Here is an 18,665-nt window from a genome sequence, read left to right on the forward strand (position 1 = left end):
AATGAAAAGGTAAGAATGCCAGATGACACATGAATATTTGGTTCAAACCAACGTTTCAAAATGGCGTTTTTTGAGGTGGTCAATGCCACCAATAATGTTCTTTTCTGTAAAGTAAACGTTATGTCAGAGTCGTCCGCTAATAAAAGTAAACCTGGACATAAAGGGATATCAACCATCAAAAATGTTGAAAGTGCTGTAGCCACATATTTCCAAAACCTCATAGTTAGTGGGGATTCCCAAAACATATGCATATAGTCCTCAATTTTGTTATTTGACAGTTTCATTAAATATTCTCTGCATGATGTTATATGCCCTAGGGTCAATCTTAAAGTGCATTAACTGATGAGCCAGACATTTGGATGAGGAGATTATATTGTCCCAAAAAGTTTCCCCAGTCAAGTTCCACATTGCGTGCAGCAAGTTCCCTGCATTAGACTGAAACAGAACCTATGGCAGGTTATGTAGCCTAAGCGTAGCAAATAAATCATACAAATAAGACCCCAAACCCCTGGTAGAATACAATTAAGTTTAAGTTTATACACTCTTGATCCCGTGAGGGAAATTTGGTCTCTGCATTTATTTAAACTGCATTTATCCCAATCCGTGAATTAGTGAAACACACTCAGCACACATAGAAACACAGAATCCCAGCGCAGTGAGCTGCCTGCAACAACAGCAGTTCTCAGGGAGCAGTTAGGTGCCTTGCTCAAGGGCACTTCAGCCGTGACTACTGGTAGGGGTTTGAACCGGCAACCCTCCGGTTACAAGTCTGAAGCGCTAACCAGTAGGCCACGGCTGCCCCAAATTTGTGTAAGTGATCAAAGCTATGTAGAATTTTGCTGGCTACGAGGTGTCTTCAACGCAGCCACAGGGGACTCAATCATTGACTTGTATTATATTTACTATAGCGGTCACATATGGCACAACGTGGTATTACAAGAGAGCCAGGCTGTTTCTTTAATGGCTTCATATGTTGGATTGGTTGCTCTACATGTTCTTGAGCACATTCAAAAGGTATTGTAAATCATATAATTTCAGGGACAGTCGTCAAGGCTGTTCATTAGTTGACAAGCCCATGCAACATCAGAAATGTTTGGAATGTCAGTAATTACCACTAAACAAACAATTTTGCCCATATTTGTTTCATATTTATGTATTATTTAGTTTCATGATGTCTTTAATATTTCACTAATGTGAAAAACCAAGCCAAAATATAGTTCTCTATATTTCTCTGTTTCTCATCTCTGTCAACCAAATCGTTTTATCTTTCAATTTAGTGCAAAAGCCCTTAGCGACAAAAGGGAGAGGTGGAAGAGGTCATTAGAATAGGCTCCATCTGGAATACTAATATGTGTTTTTGAGCCACGGCTCTTAGCCCAGTCAGTCATTCCCATGATCTTCCTCTGTGTCCTTGCCACAGGTCACGTGCCTTCAGGACTTCTTCGGGGACGATGATGTCTTCCTCGCATGTGGCTCTGAGAGGTTCCGCCATCAGGATGACCTTCTGCTGGACCAACATGGTAAGGCAGACATTGATTTCTATTTATTCAGTTTCCCTTTTCTTCCACTAGGTTTTTCTCATCTCAACCATTTTTGTCTAATTAAGTTTTATGTTCTGTAGATAAAGCCAGCCATAACATTTGATTAGTCTGTTCCTTTTCTCACATTCAAAAACAAAAGAGGGTCCTGTGTCACGTTGTTTCAACACGTGAACTCTGCACTGGGAACTCTGTCAAAGAAGACAGAACATCTGCCCAAAAGACACACAGCTCTCATTTAGCCACTTCACAGTCTGCCTGCCATAGTGGTGGGGGGGGGGGAGGGGTTGGGCTTGACAATCTTTTGACATGTTACAAGCCCCACCGCCACGTGTGTGGGTGTTGAGACAAAAGCCACTCGACTAAACAAAGCCATCATGTTTTGTTTATCACCAAAGTGTCTGTCTGTCTGTCTGGCTGGCTAAGTGGCACATCCTGCCGACTTCGCACAGTCAAGTTCAGGCGTGTGGCAGGGCCTCTTTATCATAAGCGAGGAAAAAAAGGGAGGAGGGAGATGTGCATTTCTTTCTCTTTTGTTGTCAAAGTGCGGAGCGCTTAACCCCCGCAGGGCTCCTTGCAGGCCTTTTTTCAAATGCCAAACGCTTGGCTGTCTCTCACCCAGCGCCGCCTCACTTTTCTGTCTGTCTGTCTCTCTCGGAGGCTTGGGTCTGACGTGTTGGTGTCTGCGTGGTTCTGTCTCACAGTCTTGGCAGAGCCTCAGCCATGCTAGACCCACTGTCCCACCGCTGTGGAAACGGATGAGTTCCTGAATCTACTCCCAAAAGTTAATGAAACATTAGCCTAAATTGCTTTCTGTCGACAGAACTCTCAGTAGTTGCGTCTGCAGGGTGCTGCTTCTTCCCCATGGTGTTGCTTTGCAGAAGGGATTTATGTGAATAAAAGTCTCCACTTCCTAACTATACTTTAGCTTGGCTAGGTGTTATCCAATTTAACAGTGGCTTGGCTAGGTGTTATCCAATTTAACAGTGGCTTGGCTAGGTGTTATCCAACTAAACAGTGGCTTGGCTAGGTGTTATCCAATTCAGCAGTGGCTTCACCATCATAGTTTTCATTATAAACAGTATAGCTATAAAGATTTCCATCTCTTTGATTCAATTTTCTCATTTTTAACAAACTCCTATCATATGTAGGTCCAGATCAACCTTACACTGTACCACTGAAGTATGGTCTGGTCTTGTGTAGTATTATGCACTATTAATCATTGTGATATGTAATCAAGCAGTTTCACCCTTTTAGAGACGACGTAAAGAAATTAGTATCTATGATGTACATTAAAGTAAGGCAATATGAGTAAGTCACTATGGAAAGAAGAATCTGCTAAATGCATAATCATGGATATTTATTGATGGAGATTGATGCAAGCGTGTTTTAGCTCTGTAGTGCTTAGCTCAACTATGCAGAAAGTACAATTAACAATATGATGATAAAGAAGTTGTACAGTACAGTATTAGAATGATAATGTTAGAGTATTGAACAAAGGATTGACTCCATTTGGTAATGGAATATCATCATGTCACACTTAAAGTTAGACAGGATAGTCAGATCAGAAAGCACTGAGAGAGAGAGACCGAAACTAATCAGCTCATAAGATTCTTAATGAAGGGAGTGTACAGTGTGTGCTGATGTCGGACCATCATCGCAGCCAGTAATGAAGCAGTTTTGCCTCAGGGGGGATTTTAACTGAGGTAGAAGGTAGCCCATTATGGCAAGTTGCTTCACACACTTCTGAAGTCAACACCCAGACAGGACTTTACCGGACTTTGATTAGTAAAACTTCACTTTTAATTGAGTTTCTTGTTTAAGTGGCAGTAGTCATACTGGTAACTCTTTACTGAAGCCGGTATCCATACTATGTCTTAAAATAAAAAAAAATGTCCTCCTTTTTCCACAATTGTAAATGTTTGAGGGCTTGATAACGCATCTGTGTCATACTTGTGTCAAAATACCAAAAGGAAAAAGTACCACAACGTTGATTTCAACCTTCTGTCTGAAGAACCCTGTTCAGAGCGCCCAGTTTGTGTGCTTGTTCCTTTACGTCCACAAGTATATTGCATGATGGCTTTGCTTAGTCAACAGGTCCTGAGCTTGCAGGATAAAAGCAAACTTTTACGCTGTTGTTCTTCAGTTGTAAACAGACACATGGTCCAGATAGGTTAAATTGAGATGGTTTTAATCAACACACTTCCCTTCCCAATGTCCTAAAGGGCAGGAAGTTCTGAACATCTCATTCTGGCCTCACTGAATCGCGTTTCCAGGCCTAGGCAGCCCATTAACAAACACCTATGTTTTGTTATTTCAGTGTTTTTGCATTAGTAGTCATTTCAGATACCCAAAATACCTAATACATAAAAACTAAACACTGAAAAGGTGAAATTGTCCTAATATGTTCCTTTTAAATGTATTTCTAATGGTTAAAAACATATTAATAATTCTAACCCTAATTGGGAATTTACACCAGATCTGTTTTTGAAGCGTTTTTTAGTCGCCGCCTGACGTCCGTCTAATGTTAGCAATATAATTCCATTAGAATCAATGTATCAATTTATACCAGCAGCGTGTATTATAGCCATTAAAAGTAGAGGAAAGCCTATTTTTATGTTTCACTTCTATTTAAGAGTGTTGTGTCACATTAGAGATGGAGGCGGTGTACATTTATTTATTTATTTATTTATTTATTTATATTTCACTCCTGCTTATTTCTTGCTTGCAGTGTAAATATCCAGTAAATCTTAAACAAATCATATTGACTAGTAATATCTAGATGTTAATCAATCAATCAATGTTAAATCAGTATACATTAGAATGTGTATTAAAGTCCATTAATTATCCACCAGTTATGGAATGAGTCAATGATGTAGGTATACAAATACATTCTGTTTCACTGATTCTTATGACTAAAAATATATTCTACAAGGGCTTATGCCTAGCGACATGTGTTAATGTACCTGAATGCCCACAAGGGTACCTTGTATTGCCATGATAAATCATTAGCTATAATCCTCTGTAAAACTGACAAAAGTAAATGATAGTGTTCATCCTCAGTGGCAAACTGCTTTCTTCCTGTCAAAGATCACTCTCTTAATCGTCTGTGACATGGCTGTCTTGTGCGGCATCAGTGCTTTAGTGTGCGTTAATCAGAATTAATATCCTCAGTCACAGACAGTACAGCTAAAACAAGGAGATGGATAGGTTTTAAAGTAGCTCTCCCACACACAGCCCCATTGACCGAAGAGTCACAATAGTCATTATGGATAATGAAACTAAACTCTCAAGCAAAACACTTTCAGAGGAGTTTACGGTGTACCAAGGGGACACTCTGAGTTTATATAAGAAATCAATCAGGAGGAGTTAATATTAAAATGCACAAGCCCCCTTCTCTGCTTCTCCAAGATACTCCCAGAGTTACCATACTTGTAAAAATTACTGGAGATGGGTGTAGCTTTTGACTTGCAAGGTTGTCTATATTACAGATAATTCGTCGAGAGTATGTATATATTACATATCATTAGCCATACAATGTTCAGAGGGTGCAGAGATTTTTTGTAGCCTTTCAGGAAATTGCATTCAAATGAATTGTTAGGTTACTTTAAATGCATTAATGTGTACATTATAGGTGTTTTATGTAGACTTTTGTAAACTGGTCATGTCTCTATATGGCTTAGAGGGAAATGTTAAAGCTTTTATTGAAAGAGGCTTGCTTTCTGGATGTGCTTCATCTGTATGTCCCAACTACATTGACCTATTTTTTATTTTATTGATTTATTGATTCATGAGTCAAGCAGCATGTTTTGTCTTCTTTTTATTTCTCGTTTAGTAGAAAAACCACAACACAACTCTTTTGAACTCTGGACAGAAAGTCAAGGTGCCAAAAAAGGTGAAAGTGCTGTCCTTGATTGTAATCCTTCACGTCCCTGATTGTAATCCTTCTTTGAATTCATTAGGATTCTTCTCATGTTTATCTAGCTGTCCATGTGCATGCTAAAGAGAAGAACAAAAACATGCACAGTCCTATCTCTGTAAACAAACGAAGTGGCATGGATCGAGCCATACACTATTCCAGCCAATCGGTATAGATCCTTTCAATCTGTTCCTAGAGGGGTTCCGGTTGAAACTTTCAAAACCAATGCAAATACTTATGAATTGGACTTAATTGTAGGCATAATGCTCTACAAAATGTCAATGTTAAATCTTATTTTTTCTGTTGTTATTATTAGCTCAGTGTTGTTTTCTATGCCACCGGCAATGCCTTAGGAACGCATGTTTGTTTATGCAGTTGAACGGATCTATAATGAATCAGGAGCACAGAATGGAGGGGTGTAGTTTGATTGGTTTCTTGATCAATACATATCAACAGCCTTTCACTAGAGTTGAACACCCCATTCGTTTTGAATATGTGGTGTCCGAGTGAAAACTCTCCACTGATTCTGAGTGGCTTGTTGTGTCGTCCACAGAGACCAGGGTGGTGAAGTCCAGGACTGTTGGCCTGTCCCACCGCAGCCAGTCCACTTCTGGCTCAGGTAAGATAGCCGTGGCTGCATGGTTATCCACCTGTGACATTCTCTGCCCATCACCCCCTTTCAAAAGTAAGCTGTCTCTGGGCGTGCGTGCGTGTGTGTGTGCATGCACTTGTGTATGTATGTGTGTGTGTGTGTGTGTGTGTGTGTGTGTGTGTGTGTGTGTGTGTGTGTGTGTGTGTGTGTGTGTGTGTGTGTGTGAGAGAGTGTGTGTGTGTGTGTGTGTGTGTGTGTGTGTGTGTGTGTGTGTGCAGCGTATGTGTCTGACAAACGTGTGTGACATGCAGTTGATTCCTGTGATTGATTCACTCGGAGTTCAAATGGCTGCGATTGATTTGTGTCCATTACTGGCTATAAAAACACTGCATCAGGTCTGCAGTTCTCAGCTCAGTCTGAGACACAGAGGAGCAATGTTGTCAGCGTTTGTTCTTTTTGATGTTGGTTGGTGAACTCAGTCATTAGCATAACAGGGAAGCAGCAGGGATGGAACACAATGGATCTGTGATAATGATGTTGACACAAGTCAGCCAGTCTGTGAAAAATGCTCATTATGCTCATACTGAGGTAATTCATTGAAATAGCACGGGATGACAATGTGTTGAAAATGGCGGAATGATGTATGTGTGTGTGAGTGAGAGAGTAGAGAGAGAGAGAGAGAGTGAGAGAGAGAGAGAGAACGAGAGCAGTCAGGATGGGCTGTGAAGGTAAAGAAAGTGGTTACCCAATCGTGTACATCCAAACCAACTGATGTGTATCATAATGCTAGAGAGTAAGATTATTCATCATGACCTTGAACGTGCATATCTAATTGTATGTCTGCAGTTCATCCATGGTGTTGAAATACTACAGCCATCAAAAGGGAACAGTTACACAACTGATTCTGTGCTATATTCTGCCATGACCAAACGTGTTTCTGTTCTAGCATTTTATTGTATCAAATTGTTTTATTACACCTTTAGTATTGCCTTTTGCACGTTTAATAACATGCAACAATTGACCAGCATTCATAAAGAATGAACCTAGAGAGATACTAGATAAATTATAATTGTGAAATTCTTTATATGTTCCTATATTTCAAAGCATTATCTATGTCACACCCAAAGTAACCAGTGCTAGAGAAGGTCTGAGAGACTGACAGCATGTTGTCAGTTTGCTGATCTTATTATGGACGATGGAACTGCTGTTTGGGTGGGGAGGCAAGTTCTTCTTGGTTGCCATGGAGATTCAGTCCAGGGAAGGCATGCCTTGGAGACAATACCGATGCCCATATATGGCTCCGAGTTCCTGTTTGGCAGCATTGCAAGAGTCTTGGGCTCGGTTTGTTCTCTTTAGTATGTCTTCAGACTCCTTTTGTGGCGACAGACTCCTCCAGCAATATCGAACCGAGTGTGTGTGCATATCTCTCTGTGTGCACCCACCCCTTCCCCCTCCACCCAGACAGATCACAAATCTCCCAGACCTGCTCTCTCACTCTGTGCACGCCTGATGTTTTGGAACATCCCCTCTGGGCAATGCGATAGAGCATATGGCAGCGTTCATTCATAACTGAATGAGCAGCCCCCTGAACAGTATGCTTGTGCTGTCAGCAGTTATTGCTCCACATATTCAATGTAGTATGCTTTGGGGTGAAGTATGCACGGCACTAGTACGGTGCTAGTGCAGGTAGTACCCTCTTGTGTCCTTGAACTCAAGTGTGGAGTGACATTGCACATGACGGGCTGCCGCAGGGTTTGTCATAAATATCAGCTTATATTTTTGACCTTAACACAATGTCGTGTAAGATTCCCCGCATATCTAACATAACAGGACTCATCACAGCAGACATTTCAAGCAGCCTCAACGGCTGTTCACACCAAGAATATCATTATAATTACAGTTACCTTTATAGTTATCGTTCCTGGTGTCAGGTGTATGGTTTCAGTAGATCTTAAAAACTCTCAACTCTCAAGTCATGATTTTTTTGTCCAGGACAACTAGAGGAATTTGAATTATGAATTAGCGCATGATTTACCCTCTCTCTTGCGCTGCTGGAAACAGTGTGTGGTTGACTGGTAGCAAATTAACTCAGATAAGTGGTAATGTGCTCATGAACGTCCTCCGCACTCTCTCACACAACCACACTTTCAGACTCCCACTTACCCCCCTCCCTCCATCCTTGCATCAGTCACTCTCTCTGTGTCTCTTCCTCCCCTCACGTACGTTATGGCCCACTGCTACAGGAGAGAGAGAGTGAGTATGTCCAGTCAGTGGGCATAAACAGGTTAATTAGTATGCACCTCGTAGCGAAAAACTCTGATGGAAAACAGTCCCTGCATAGACATTGTTCGTCAGAATATGTCCAGAGCAAAGACTGTGTGTGTCATTGCCAGAGGCTTTCCATGTCCAGAGCGGAGGTGTTACGACCCTTGTCTACGCTGGCCAGTGTGTGAGGAGGCTGGACCGTAGAACGCAAAGGCATTAGCCGCCAGCAGATGGATTGATTTGGTCATAGACTTTACAGGAAAGTTCTATTCCATTAAATCTGACTTGCTGTGTTCTCAGTAACCTCGGTAACCTCTGTAAATGTGTCTAATGCTTCCTATCATTGGTTTAATCTATGGTGCGCTTGACTCAGGAGGATTTGGTCAGACAGACTTGTCAGTTGCTTTGTTTCTCAAGTTGCTTAGCAGCGGATACAGTGTGATGCTCTCCTACAAATCCCCCTGATGCCTTACAGAATGTTCAAACCTGGTAAAATTCTTGCTAGGCAACACAATTATTACTGCTTGACAATAAGCCATTTATTCATGGTCCAAGAAATATATGTCCCCTTGACAGTGCATGCAACACTGAAAGGTGCATATGTGTAGTTATTTTAAAACGGGTAAATATGCTGTTACATAAGATGTCTGTGTGACTGTGTGGCATATTAGCAGTGTCTGTCACTGCAAGTACTGCTATCTGACAGTGATGGGTGGCCTTAAGGTGACATCCAAGTTTCATATGATGGATTTTTCACATTGTCTTCCTTAACCTCTTTGACCTAGAAAACATAAAAACAAGTATTGTATTAGTGCCTGTCGGAATTGCAGTTATGAAACAGCATTATGACTCTATATTTCCTGTCTCTTGTGTAGCAGACACCAGAGGCTGTATCAGATGGATGTGTCAGTTGCCTAGTTTCTCAAGTTTCTGACTGAAACAGCACAGCAGAAAAATACTCCTGTGCATATCTTCCTGCTTGCAATGGCAGAAATATGGAATTGTGTTTGACATGCTGAAATTCACCCACTCAACTTCACTCAACTGATGAAGGTTTCATGCTGATTGTCATGCCATGACACTGCCAGTTTTATATAATGTATGTAATGCATACTGTATGTAATATATACATCTATATGACATGGCCATTGATGGGGCCACTGAGTGTCAATCGACAGTATATTGAAGGTTTGATGTCCGTCTGAACTCATGACAATGTGACGCTAAAAGATTTAGAACAATAATTTTACAAAAGCCAGTTTAAAGACAAACAATGCCAGTTTTTCTTTTGTAAGGTCTGTGCATTTCTGCTCATTGCATCAGTTTATCCACATTTTATAAGATGTCCTGTTCCCAAAGTTCCCAAACAGGAGACAGATCATTGTAGTTGGATTTTAAATGGCACTTCATCACCCACCCCCTGCACACCACAACCCATTACTCACTGATTAGCAGGTAGAGGTGTCTGTGTGCTCTTCGCCCTTGAGCCTTTCCAGCCTATGATACCAGTGGAATCTGACCTGCCACATAGTCTGGCAGCTCCATGCTACTGTGCAGGTACTGTTGTGTTTCGACCTCAAAAGGAGCATTGAGTCTCTCAGGTGTTAACACTGTGCTATGATTGTCATAAGTGATAGCTTTTTTCGTATTGGGCAGAGGTGGAAAAAGTATGAAAATATTGTACTCAAGTAAAAGTACCAATACTTTGATGAAATATTACTCAAGTACAAGTTAAAATACTGATCTGAAAATGTACTCAAGTAAAAGTAAAAAGTAGTCCATTTAAAATGTACTTTAAGTAAAAGTTACTTAGTCACTTTTTTTTTTGGGGGGGGGGGGGGTACCAGAACAACCAGTTTTACCAGAGACTTTCTAATGAGGAGATACAGCACTTAAAAAAATCCTCCATAGTTTAGTATATGTGCTGCCGAAGCGATAGTAATGCATGGGGTTAGTTTGTAACGCCAATATGGCAGTTGTCTACACATATCACAACCCTTCCGTGGCAAAACGTCGACATGTGAATACATTGAGCCAATCATGTGGTGTGTTGAGAATACATTGAGCCAATCATGTGGTGTGCTGTGAAGACATCGTGCCAATCATCTGTTGTGAACTCGCCGCTGGAGCAAGATTGGTGTTGTAAAGCCTTATGCACGTGCATTTCTGCCGAAATAGATGCCCGATAAGTGCCCAAAAAACGTTGCAATATGGCCGCCAAGTGGAGGTACTTGCCTAAAAGGATTTTGGTCCTAGCTCGAGTTGCTGCAGCCAGCAGCTAAGGCAGCCGTGTTCATGCTCCCAGTGTGTAACGCTGTAGCTGCAGCAACTCGAGCTAGGTAAAACTGATTGTCGGTATTTTGTTCATACCGACAGTACTCGGTGACGTTGAGAAATGGAGATCTATGTGAAAAATCACCAGAGTTCTCCTTTAAGTTTGAGCAGTAGTTGATTTTCAAAGTTAGTTGCACTCATCCTTGGTCGCTTTGCAGTGAACAGTAATCCAGCACAACTGAAAAGTCCCTCACAGGCAACTGAGGCAGGCAGGCCAATGTTGAGTTGCAGAGAGTTTTTTTTATATTTGGAAAAGAGCAGAAGGTTCAGCAGATTAAAGGGCGTCAAACTGGGGGGGAAAGAGGGAAGTATAGGGCCCCAATGGAGGAGAGGGCCCTTGAAAAGTGGAATACGGGGGGGGCACAACATTTTCACCAGACATTAGTAATAACTCAGGTAATCCACACATAAAAAATCCAAACAACTCCATAAATAGAGTCATGTGTAATGAAGTGGAATAACACAGGGAAAAAGTATTGAACACGCTAAGAAAAGGCACTAAGGCAAGGAAAGGAAAGGAACGAGCTGGAATCTGTAAGTAGTTAGAGAGTACTTATCTACGGTGGCCCTGAGGTGCAAACCACAAACACAAATCGAAAACCACAAACACAAATCACCTCAGGGCCACCGTAGTTATCCTTTCTATCTGTGCAAATTAATATATAAGCTTGGTTAGTAGCCTACATATTGATGGGCTATAAAAAGGTTTTTCATTACCAAGGTGTCACACAAGAAACATTTCATGAGCAAAAAGCTCTCCCAAGACCTTTGCAACCTTATTGTTGCAAAACATATCAATGAAACTGGTTACAGATGCATTTCAAAACTTCAGAATATTCCAGTTAGTAGCATGGGAAGGAACATAACTGCATCATCAACCGGCCATGCACAGGATCTCCTCGCAATATTCCTGACCAGGGAGTCAAGACCACTCGGAGAAAGCTCCAGAAAGACTCAAAGGCAGCCAATTCAAATAAATTCAATTAAACAGTTCTGGAAGTAAAGATCAGGATTCACAAGATGGACCCATGGAATCTGTTTAGAACAATGGGCCAAAATCACACCTGATACTGTGACTAATAAGTTTTGTCATAGGAAATGTCTTGATGCTGTCATTACAAACAAAGGCTTTTCCACAAGAAATTTCAGTAGGCGCTCAATACTTTTTTCCTGTGTCATTCCACTTTATTACACATAACTCTTATTTTTTATATGTGTGTTAATATAATGTGTGGTGAAAATTTTGAATAGACTCACTGGAAGTTTAGGCTAATTACTGAAAAAAGTCTAAGCGTTCAATACTTATTTCCACCATATATTTATTTTACCTGAATATTTTAACTTCCAAATTAAATGTCAAAATGAATGTCATACGAAATGTAAAGTTTGACTGACTGGATGTTTATACAAAACATAGTGAAAACTGTCTAAAGTCACTCTCACTCTCCCTTGCTAAAGAGCTAAATGGTTTAGTCGATTCGATGCACGATTCATAATGTAGGGGAGACCGGGGCTGGTTGGAACAAGGGCAGGTTGAGACACTGTTAATATCCAGGCTACTAGAGGGAGCTGCAACAAAATTCCAACACTAAACTGACGGCCTTATTGAGTAGAGTAAACTCACGTATGTAACTGGTCTCCAGGTCATTAACACTTTAGGTGAGAACAACTTTTTGATTTTGTAGTGTCAAAACTTAGAATATGCACCTCCCACTAAATACATCCTAGAAGGGTAATAGTTAGGGATATATAAAAAATATTCATTATAATTAATTGCTAGGGGACTCATCTATAATTTAAAATGAAGTTTAAAAACCTGAGGTGACTGATATTAGCAGGCTAACAGCATTGGTGCAAAAAAGTTTGACCTTTTACACATAAAAACATCATCAATCTTTATTTTAACATTGTTATTGTAATTACTGGACATAGTTTTACATTTGGAAGCATTTCAGACATTTTTAAACATTTGAAGTAAAAAAAAATCGGTAGGGACCAAATTGGTCTTGACGGTGGGCCCTACTGAAGAAAAACACACAGAAAAGAAATCAGCAAAGCCCTACAGGTAATGATATAGATGAGCACTTCAAACAAAAGCAAAAGCAGTACTGCAAAGGACTATAACATAGGTGTTCCAACCAACCCCGACTACATGTGCCAACCAACCCCGTGCATGGGGCAGGTTGGAACACGTGCACAACACCACTTTAATCATATATAACTCAAAACAAGGGATCGATCATTTGTTGACATTGAATGTATACATTTTGTAGCTGAGATCCCAAGCTTTCAGTTAATCACAAAAAACACGCATTGTAAGACGGAGAAATATAACCGAGAGTGAAAAGTGTTCCAACCAGCCCCGGTCTCCCCTAGTCTACCTTTTGTTTATTTAATTGAGCATCGCTAGTAGTGGACAGCTAATTGTTGTGCTGCTGGTGCAATGTCTTTATCCAAGAAAGCCAAGTCAGGTTACCAAAAACAAAGGCCAAAACAGGAAAAAGATAGAAATGAGGGGAAACAACTGCTATGAACTACTTTCCAAAGAAAGGTGAGCAACACGAAATCCCAAGGTGTTTGCTTGAATATCTCCGCAATCATAGTGCTAAAACGAACTGAGACAACCCATTGAAATAGCGGAAAATACACTTTCATAGGTTAGGCTGGCTACACATGTAATCTGATGCATCTCGTGATCCAGCTCCATCTTAATCACTTTCAGAAAGACATGGCGCCAGCTTGATTTATGTCCTGTTGTAGGCTACATGCTGATCATTATCACTATAGACTAGTGGTTTAGGGCGCGATTTTTTCTCTCTCCCTTTCTGTTTTCGTTAGTCTTAACTTTTTTTTTTACCTCAAGTAACGGATGGGATTTTTGATGTAGCGAAGTACAATACTTCACTCAAAATGTAATCAAGTAAAATTTAAAATACCGATTTTATAAACTACTTAAAAAATACAAAATACACAGAAAAACTACTCAATACTAGCCTAGAAATCTAGACACGCCCTAGCGGCAGCTGCCAGGGCTAGTCTAGCAACTCTCCGTTGGCTTGTGAGCTCCAGAAATCGAAACTCAATCAGGCCAATGAAATCGTGTATAGAGTCGTTAGGTGGGCTTAACATAATGATTGATGGCAGAGTTGCAACGGTTTGGCTTAAATTCCCTGCTACTTGAAAACAAATAAGATGGATGTTGCTGTTGGCGAACAGTGTGACACGAGTTAAGCTTTTATTAAGTTGGCAAACGTTTGAACTAGCCAACTAGCTCCGCTGGTGGGAAACGCATGGGACTCATAGCGCTGCCGCTGTCCTATTGCGTGCAGAGGGAATTTGAAAGACAACTGATTATCCCGCCCCTCGGACTGAGCACTGCGAACGGTGAGTAACCAGACCCTACATTTTAATGTGGGACTGGCTCGTCAGGCTAACTCAATACAGTAACTTGAGTAAATGTATTTAGTTACTTTCCACCTCTGGTATTGGGATTCCACTTTAGCTGTCTGAAAGCACTATTGATTAACATTGCCAGTGGAAGGGGATTTTTTATTGACCTTGCATTTGTGTATGCTGTGGCAAGAACAAGGACAGTGCAAAGCCCAAGGACCACTCTTGGGCAATTCCACGGAAAATTGACTTTTTGTCACATCCATAACGGCAGTGAAATGCCTTGCCATTTGTATGATGTGAATGATAACATTCATTTTTTGTGCATTTTTTGTCATTTACATTCTTCAGCCAAAAATAGCAAATGCTCAAATTTCATACCATATCATACCATACCATCACATTTTATTGGCGTTATGGATGTTACAAAAAATGTAATTTTCCATGGAATACTCTTGTGTTTGTGAGAGCTGGTCTAGTACGTTGTCTGACCGTGACTGCGCTATTTCAGAATGTTGTTTATGTAACGGCACTCTCAGCGCGGTTTATACCAGTCGGGCTAACTTTAGCAGATTGATTTTCATCATGGGTTTGATCTGTTACATTTATTGGGTGCAGCAGAGCTCCCACGCATGCCCACATATGAGGGGTGACTGGTAGTGTACCACGCATCTCTGAATGACTGATTGCCACACCGGCTTTTATTCATTTTTGCAACACTCATACTGTAGCTGTTTTTGGTTAGTAATAACAAAACCTCTTGTGTGCTTCAAAACAATAAACAATAACAATAACATCTGAAAGCCTCTGCTTTGATTTAAAAGGGTGATATTGTAGTATAACAACCCATGGTGATGTAATTGCATTATTCATTTTCAGAGTCTTGGCCTATAGAATTGTGGTGGCCAGTACTGGTAGACCCGCTGCCCAGACTGAAGATAAGCACTGAATAAGAATAGCCTCGACGTCTAAATACCAGGAACTCAAATGAACTCTCCTCCTGACCCAGACTAATGCATTTGGGGGACGGAGACTCTAATGAGAGTCCGTGCTCACCTGCAGTCCAACCTGCACTGCCATTACACATGAGTCATCACTCCAGTCTCCCGTCGTCTTTTCTTTTCTCTCCTCTCCTCCTCCCTCCTCTTCTCTTCTTTTCTCTCCTCTTCTCTTCACCTTTCTTTCTCAGCTAACTCCATCAGCAGCACTACAGACTCCCAGGTGTGCTGGATGTCAGGACAGCCTGAGGTCTTTGGACATCAGTACATTTAAATGTGTTCACCAACAAGTTGTTTTTGTTCATGCTTTAGAACAGTGGTCACCAAACTACGGCCCGCCACCTCATTTTGGGTGGCCCCCCAAAACATGTCTGTGGTATGTAGCATCCGGCCCGCACGGGAGTACGACATTTTCAAACTATAACCTCCGCAATTTCCCCCATTTATTCTCTATGGCGAGTCTTAACAGTACACATGTAATACTCTTTTTGTCCACTGGTGGTTGTTTTGGCGCTATTTCGCGTTTGCCATCGAAAACGGAATGAAATGTACAGGCCTACCTGCAAACAATGTAAGAGGCCTATGCTGACTGCATCAGTGCTCAAAGTATTCTGAACGTTTATCCATTAATTGTTAATAACTACCAAACGTCTATTCAAGTCATATTTCTGGGACTTTCTGGGATAATTATTTCTATTTTTTATTCACTCGTTTTTAATGTAATTGTAATTTCAGACCACTTCAACACTTCCTAAAATTCTCAGAGTTTGAGAACTTTAAATTATTTGTAGGATATTCACAACATGTGCTGTGTATTCAAAGACACAGAGTTCAGAGTTCACACATTTTTAATAAAATATACTTTTGAGACTCCCTGCTAATACTTTTGGGAATGCAAAAGTATTTTTATTAGTAGGCCTATTATTTAATTTGAGCTACATTTTACACTGATATGGCAATGATGGCAATATAAACACAGCTAACAATGGTATTAAATTGCAATAGCCTATGATTAAATGTAATGGAATATTCAACTAAGGTAGACTGCTGTTCACAGCACTAAGCTATTTATGGTTACTGATATACTCTAAGTTTCTGGCCCTCTCTTAGAGCCAGGCATAGTGAGCTGGCCCTCGGAAGAAAACGTTTGGGGACCACTGCTTTAGAAGAATATTGCCTCTTTTAAAAAGCTCCATTTGGAAAGTATATTTTTTTAAATTTTAGATTATATTATAGAAAGGATATGGGCAAAAGTCTGTGATACGCACACCTCTAAATGGAGGTGTGGTGTATTGTGATGTGTATTTGCAGATTATGCATATGTGACTGGAAGCTGCTGCTGAAGCCAATGACTCTAAGCCTTAAAGGGATTAAAATTTCCCCAAAAGGAGGTTTATTAAAACGTGTGGTCGCAGCTGGAGGAAAAAGTCTCAGAATAAAAAAATGGCTATCTGCCTTAAATAACTTTGTTTAAATCAGCTCATCTCAGTCCTACATATAGGGTTCATTTCCATTTCCGTCTCTGATATCCAATTCGAATTCAATCTTCTCTCTCTCTCTCTCTCTCTCTCTCTCTCTCTCTCCTAGCAAGCACTTTCCCAGCCTTCTAATCCCTATTAACCATACCACACAGACACTCTTTAAATAGAAATTTCATTAAATATGAGCTCCTCCATGACACTGACACGTCCAATCAAGAGCCTCGCACCAAGCGCTGATTGCTGTTTTATAAGCTGCTGTCTTGTTGGCCGACTGGATTCTCCACTCTGAGAGACTCTAGTGCCACATAAGGACTTACTGAGTCTCCGCGGAGTGTTGGGTCACAGCAGTCTGCTGTGTGTGGACAGAGGTCACCGTGTGTTGGGTACTGGACACTCTGCACTGGCACCCCCAAAACGTTGGTGGGACGTGCGTCTCTGGTGGTAGAGCAGCGTGCACCTGGTGGCCAGTGAGCGAGACGTTCTACTCACACAAGTGGTCGCCACTCACACACCCACACACATTGCCCCTCCTCACACCAAACTCGCCACTTTCCTGCAGCTGAGCCTGTTACACAACAGAGAACAGCAAGCTGCTGCTGCTGCTGCTGCCACAGTGACTGAAGATACATGCAATGTAAGAGTACATATATATACGTAGGAATGGATAATAATTTATCTGTGTGTGTGTTTTATATATTAATGTTGTATATTATATATTTTCTGAGCTGGCTTGCATGTTTCTGTGTGTGTGTGGATGGATGTGTGTGTGTGTGTGTGGATGGATGTGTGTGTATGCGTATGTGTGTGCATACATACAGTACATATGTGCCTCTGTGTCAGTATGTCTGTGTGTGGGTCAGCATGTTTACCATGCAGCCTCATACAGCGTGGGCTGTTTTCCATCACTGCCCGCTCTCCCACCGCCTCTCTCCTCTCAGCACTATCTCCCGTGTGCTCTGGGGAGCCTTCTGACACGGTTAGTGCTGTTTAATTACATGCCAGTGATCCAGGGGAATGGGTGTGCTTCAGAGCTATCAATACTGCCCAGAGGGACATGGACAGGGGGGTGGTGGGAGGAGGGGAGGAGGAGGGGAAGGGTGCCGCACATGTTGCTCTGCCCCGTTAGTGGCCATCAGGATTCGGGTGAGGGGCCGCAGGCGCTCAGACGGAAAAGTCCGAGATTGGCCGTCGCTCCCCCTGGGAGATGAAAGATGGAGAGATGCACGTTCAATCATCAGAGTGCTATTTCTGTGTGCTGGTTCACACCAGTGGAGCATCAGGAGCACCTGCAGTCAGGCACACCAGGGACAACACCTGCAATCATTAGAGTGAACGAGACAACCTGGGGGGGGGTGAACTAATAGATGCTCACTTTGATTGTAGTTTAACATCAACACTTAGATGTTTTTATACAAAATGTCAGTGTATGACCCCCTGGATCGTTGGATCTATGACCTTGGTTATGTTAATGCATTGAGGAAACATTAAAGACCTCAGAAATCCAGAACTTGTACTGATATTTACAGCATTTCTTTTTTTTTTTATAAAAAAGCCCATAAGCACAACTTCAAAAAGGCATGACTTCAAAAGAATGGTGTGTCAGTTTTAGTTTGTCTAGAGCCAGTTCCCATGCTATTGGCTCTAATTTGACAGCACTAAAGCAACCAGTGATGCCAAATGTCTTTCCTCTAGACTGCTAACTTCTTCTTCTTAAGTCCATTCACATCTTGTTCTTTTTTCCACTGAGAATAACACACATTAAATGATCGTATGTTAGCTTCTAAGGAGTCTGTTGCAAGAGATAACTTATGGAATTGAGAACTTAATACATATGTGGTTAAAGTATGTATGAGAAAGCTAACTTTTCTTGGCACTTTTAACTGTCTCACAATTCCTGTACATTTAAATCCATATTATTCATCACGTCTGAACATGTAAGTGCAAGGATGTGAACTGGACCAAATGAGGGTTTGGCTGGCTTCAATCATGTAACGTTATAAAGCAGGGAAGCACCATTAGATATGCAAGAGTAACCTTGATGACTGGTTTGATGTTGCTACTAAGTGTAGCAGATGTTTGAGACTTCTAGAAGCAGCTAGAACCCATGCAATGTTCAGATGGGGTGTGTGTGTGTACTGTATGTGTGTG

At 41.2% G+C, this 18,665-nt stretch overlaps 1 protein-coding gene across 1 annotated transcript in view; it reads left to right on the forward strand.

The window, feature by feature from the left end:
• LOC143112607 (serine/threonine-protein kinase DCLK1-like) overlaps positions 1–18,665 on the forward strand; it is a 41,976-nt gene that overhangs the window by 22,193 nt on the left and 1,118 nt on the right. The window contains exons 3-5 of the mRNA XM_076274891.1: positions 1,421–1,520; positions 6,011–6,076; positions 15,228–15,300. Of these exons, the coding sequence (XP_076131006.1) occupies positions 1,421–1,520; positions 6,011–6,076; positions 15,228–15,300 (239 nt within the window). The remainder of the gene's footprint in view (positions 1–1,420; positions 1,521–6,010; positions 6,077–15,227; positions 15,301–18,665) is intronic.

The sequence above is a fragment of the Alosa pseudoharengus genome, unplaced genomic scaffold, assembly GCF_046254945.1.
Source record: "Alosa pseudoharengus isolate Yale_2024_CS ecotype anadromous, Long Island Sound unplaced genomic scaffold, YU_APseudo_1.1 YU_APseudo_1.1_scf_8, whole genome shotgun sequence".
NCBI classification, from domain to species: Eukaryota; Metazoa; Chordata; class Actinopteri; order Clupeiformes; family Clupeidae; genus Alosa; species Alosa pseudoharengus.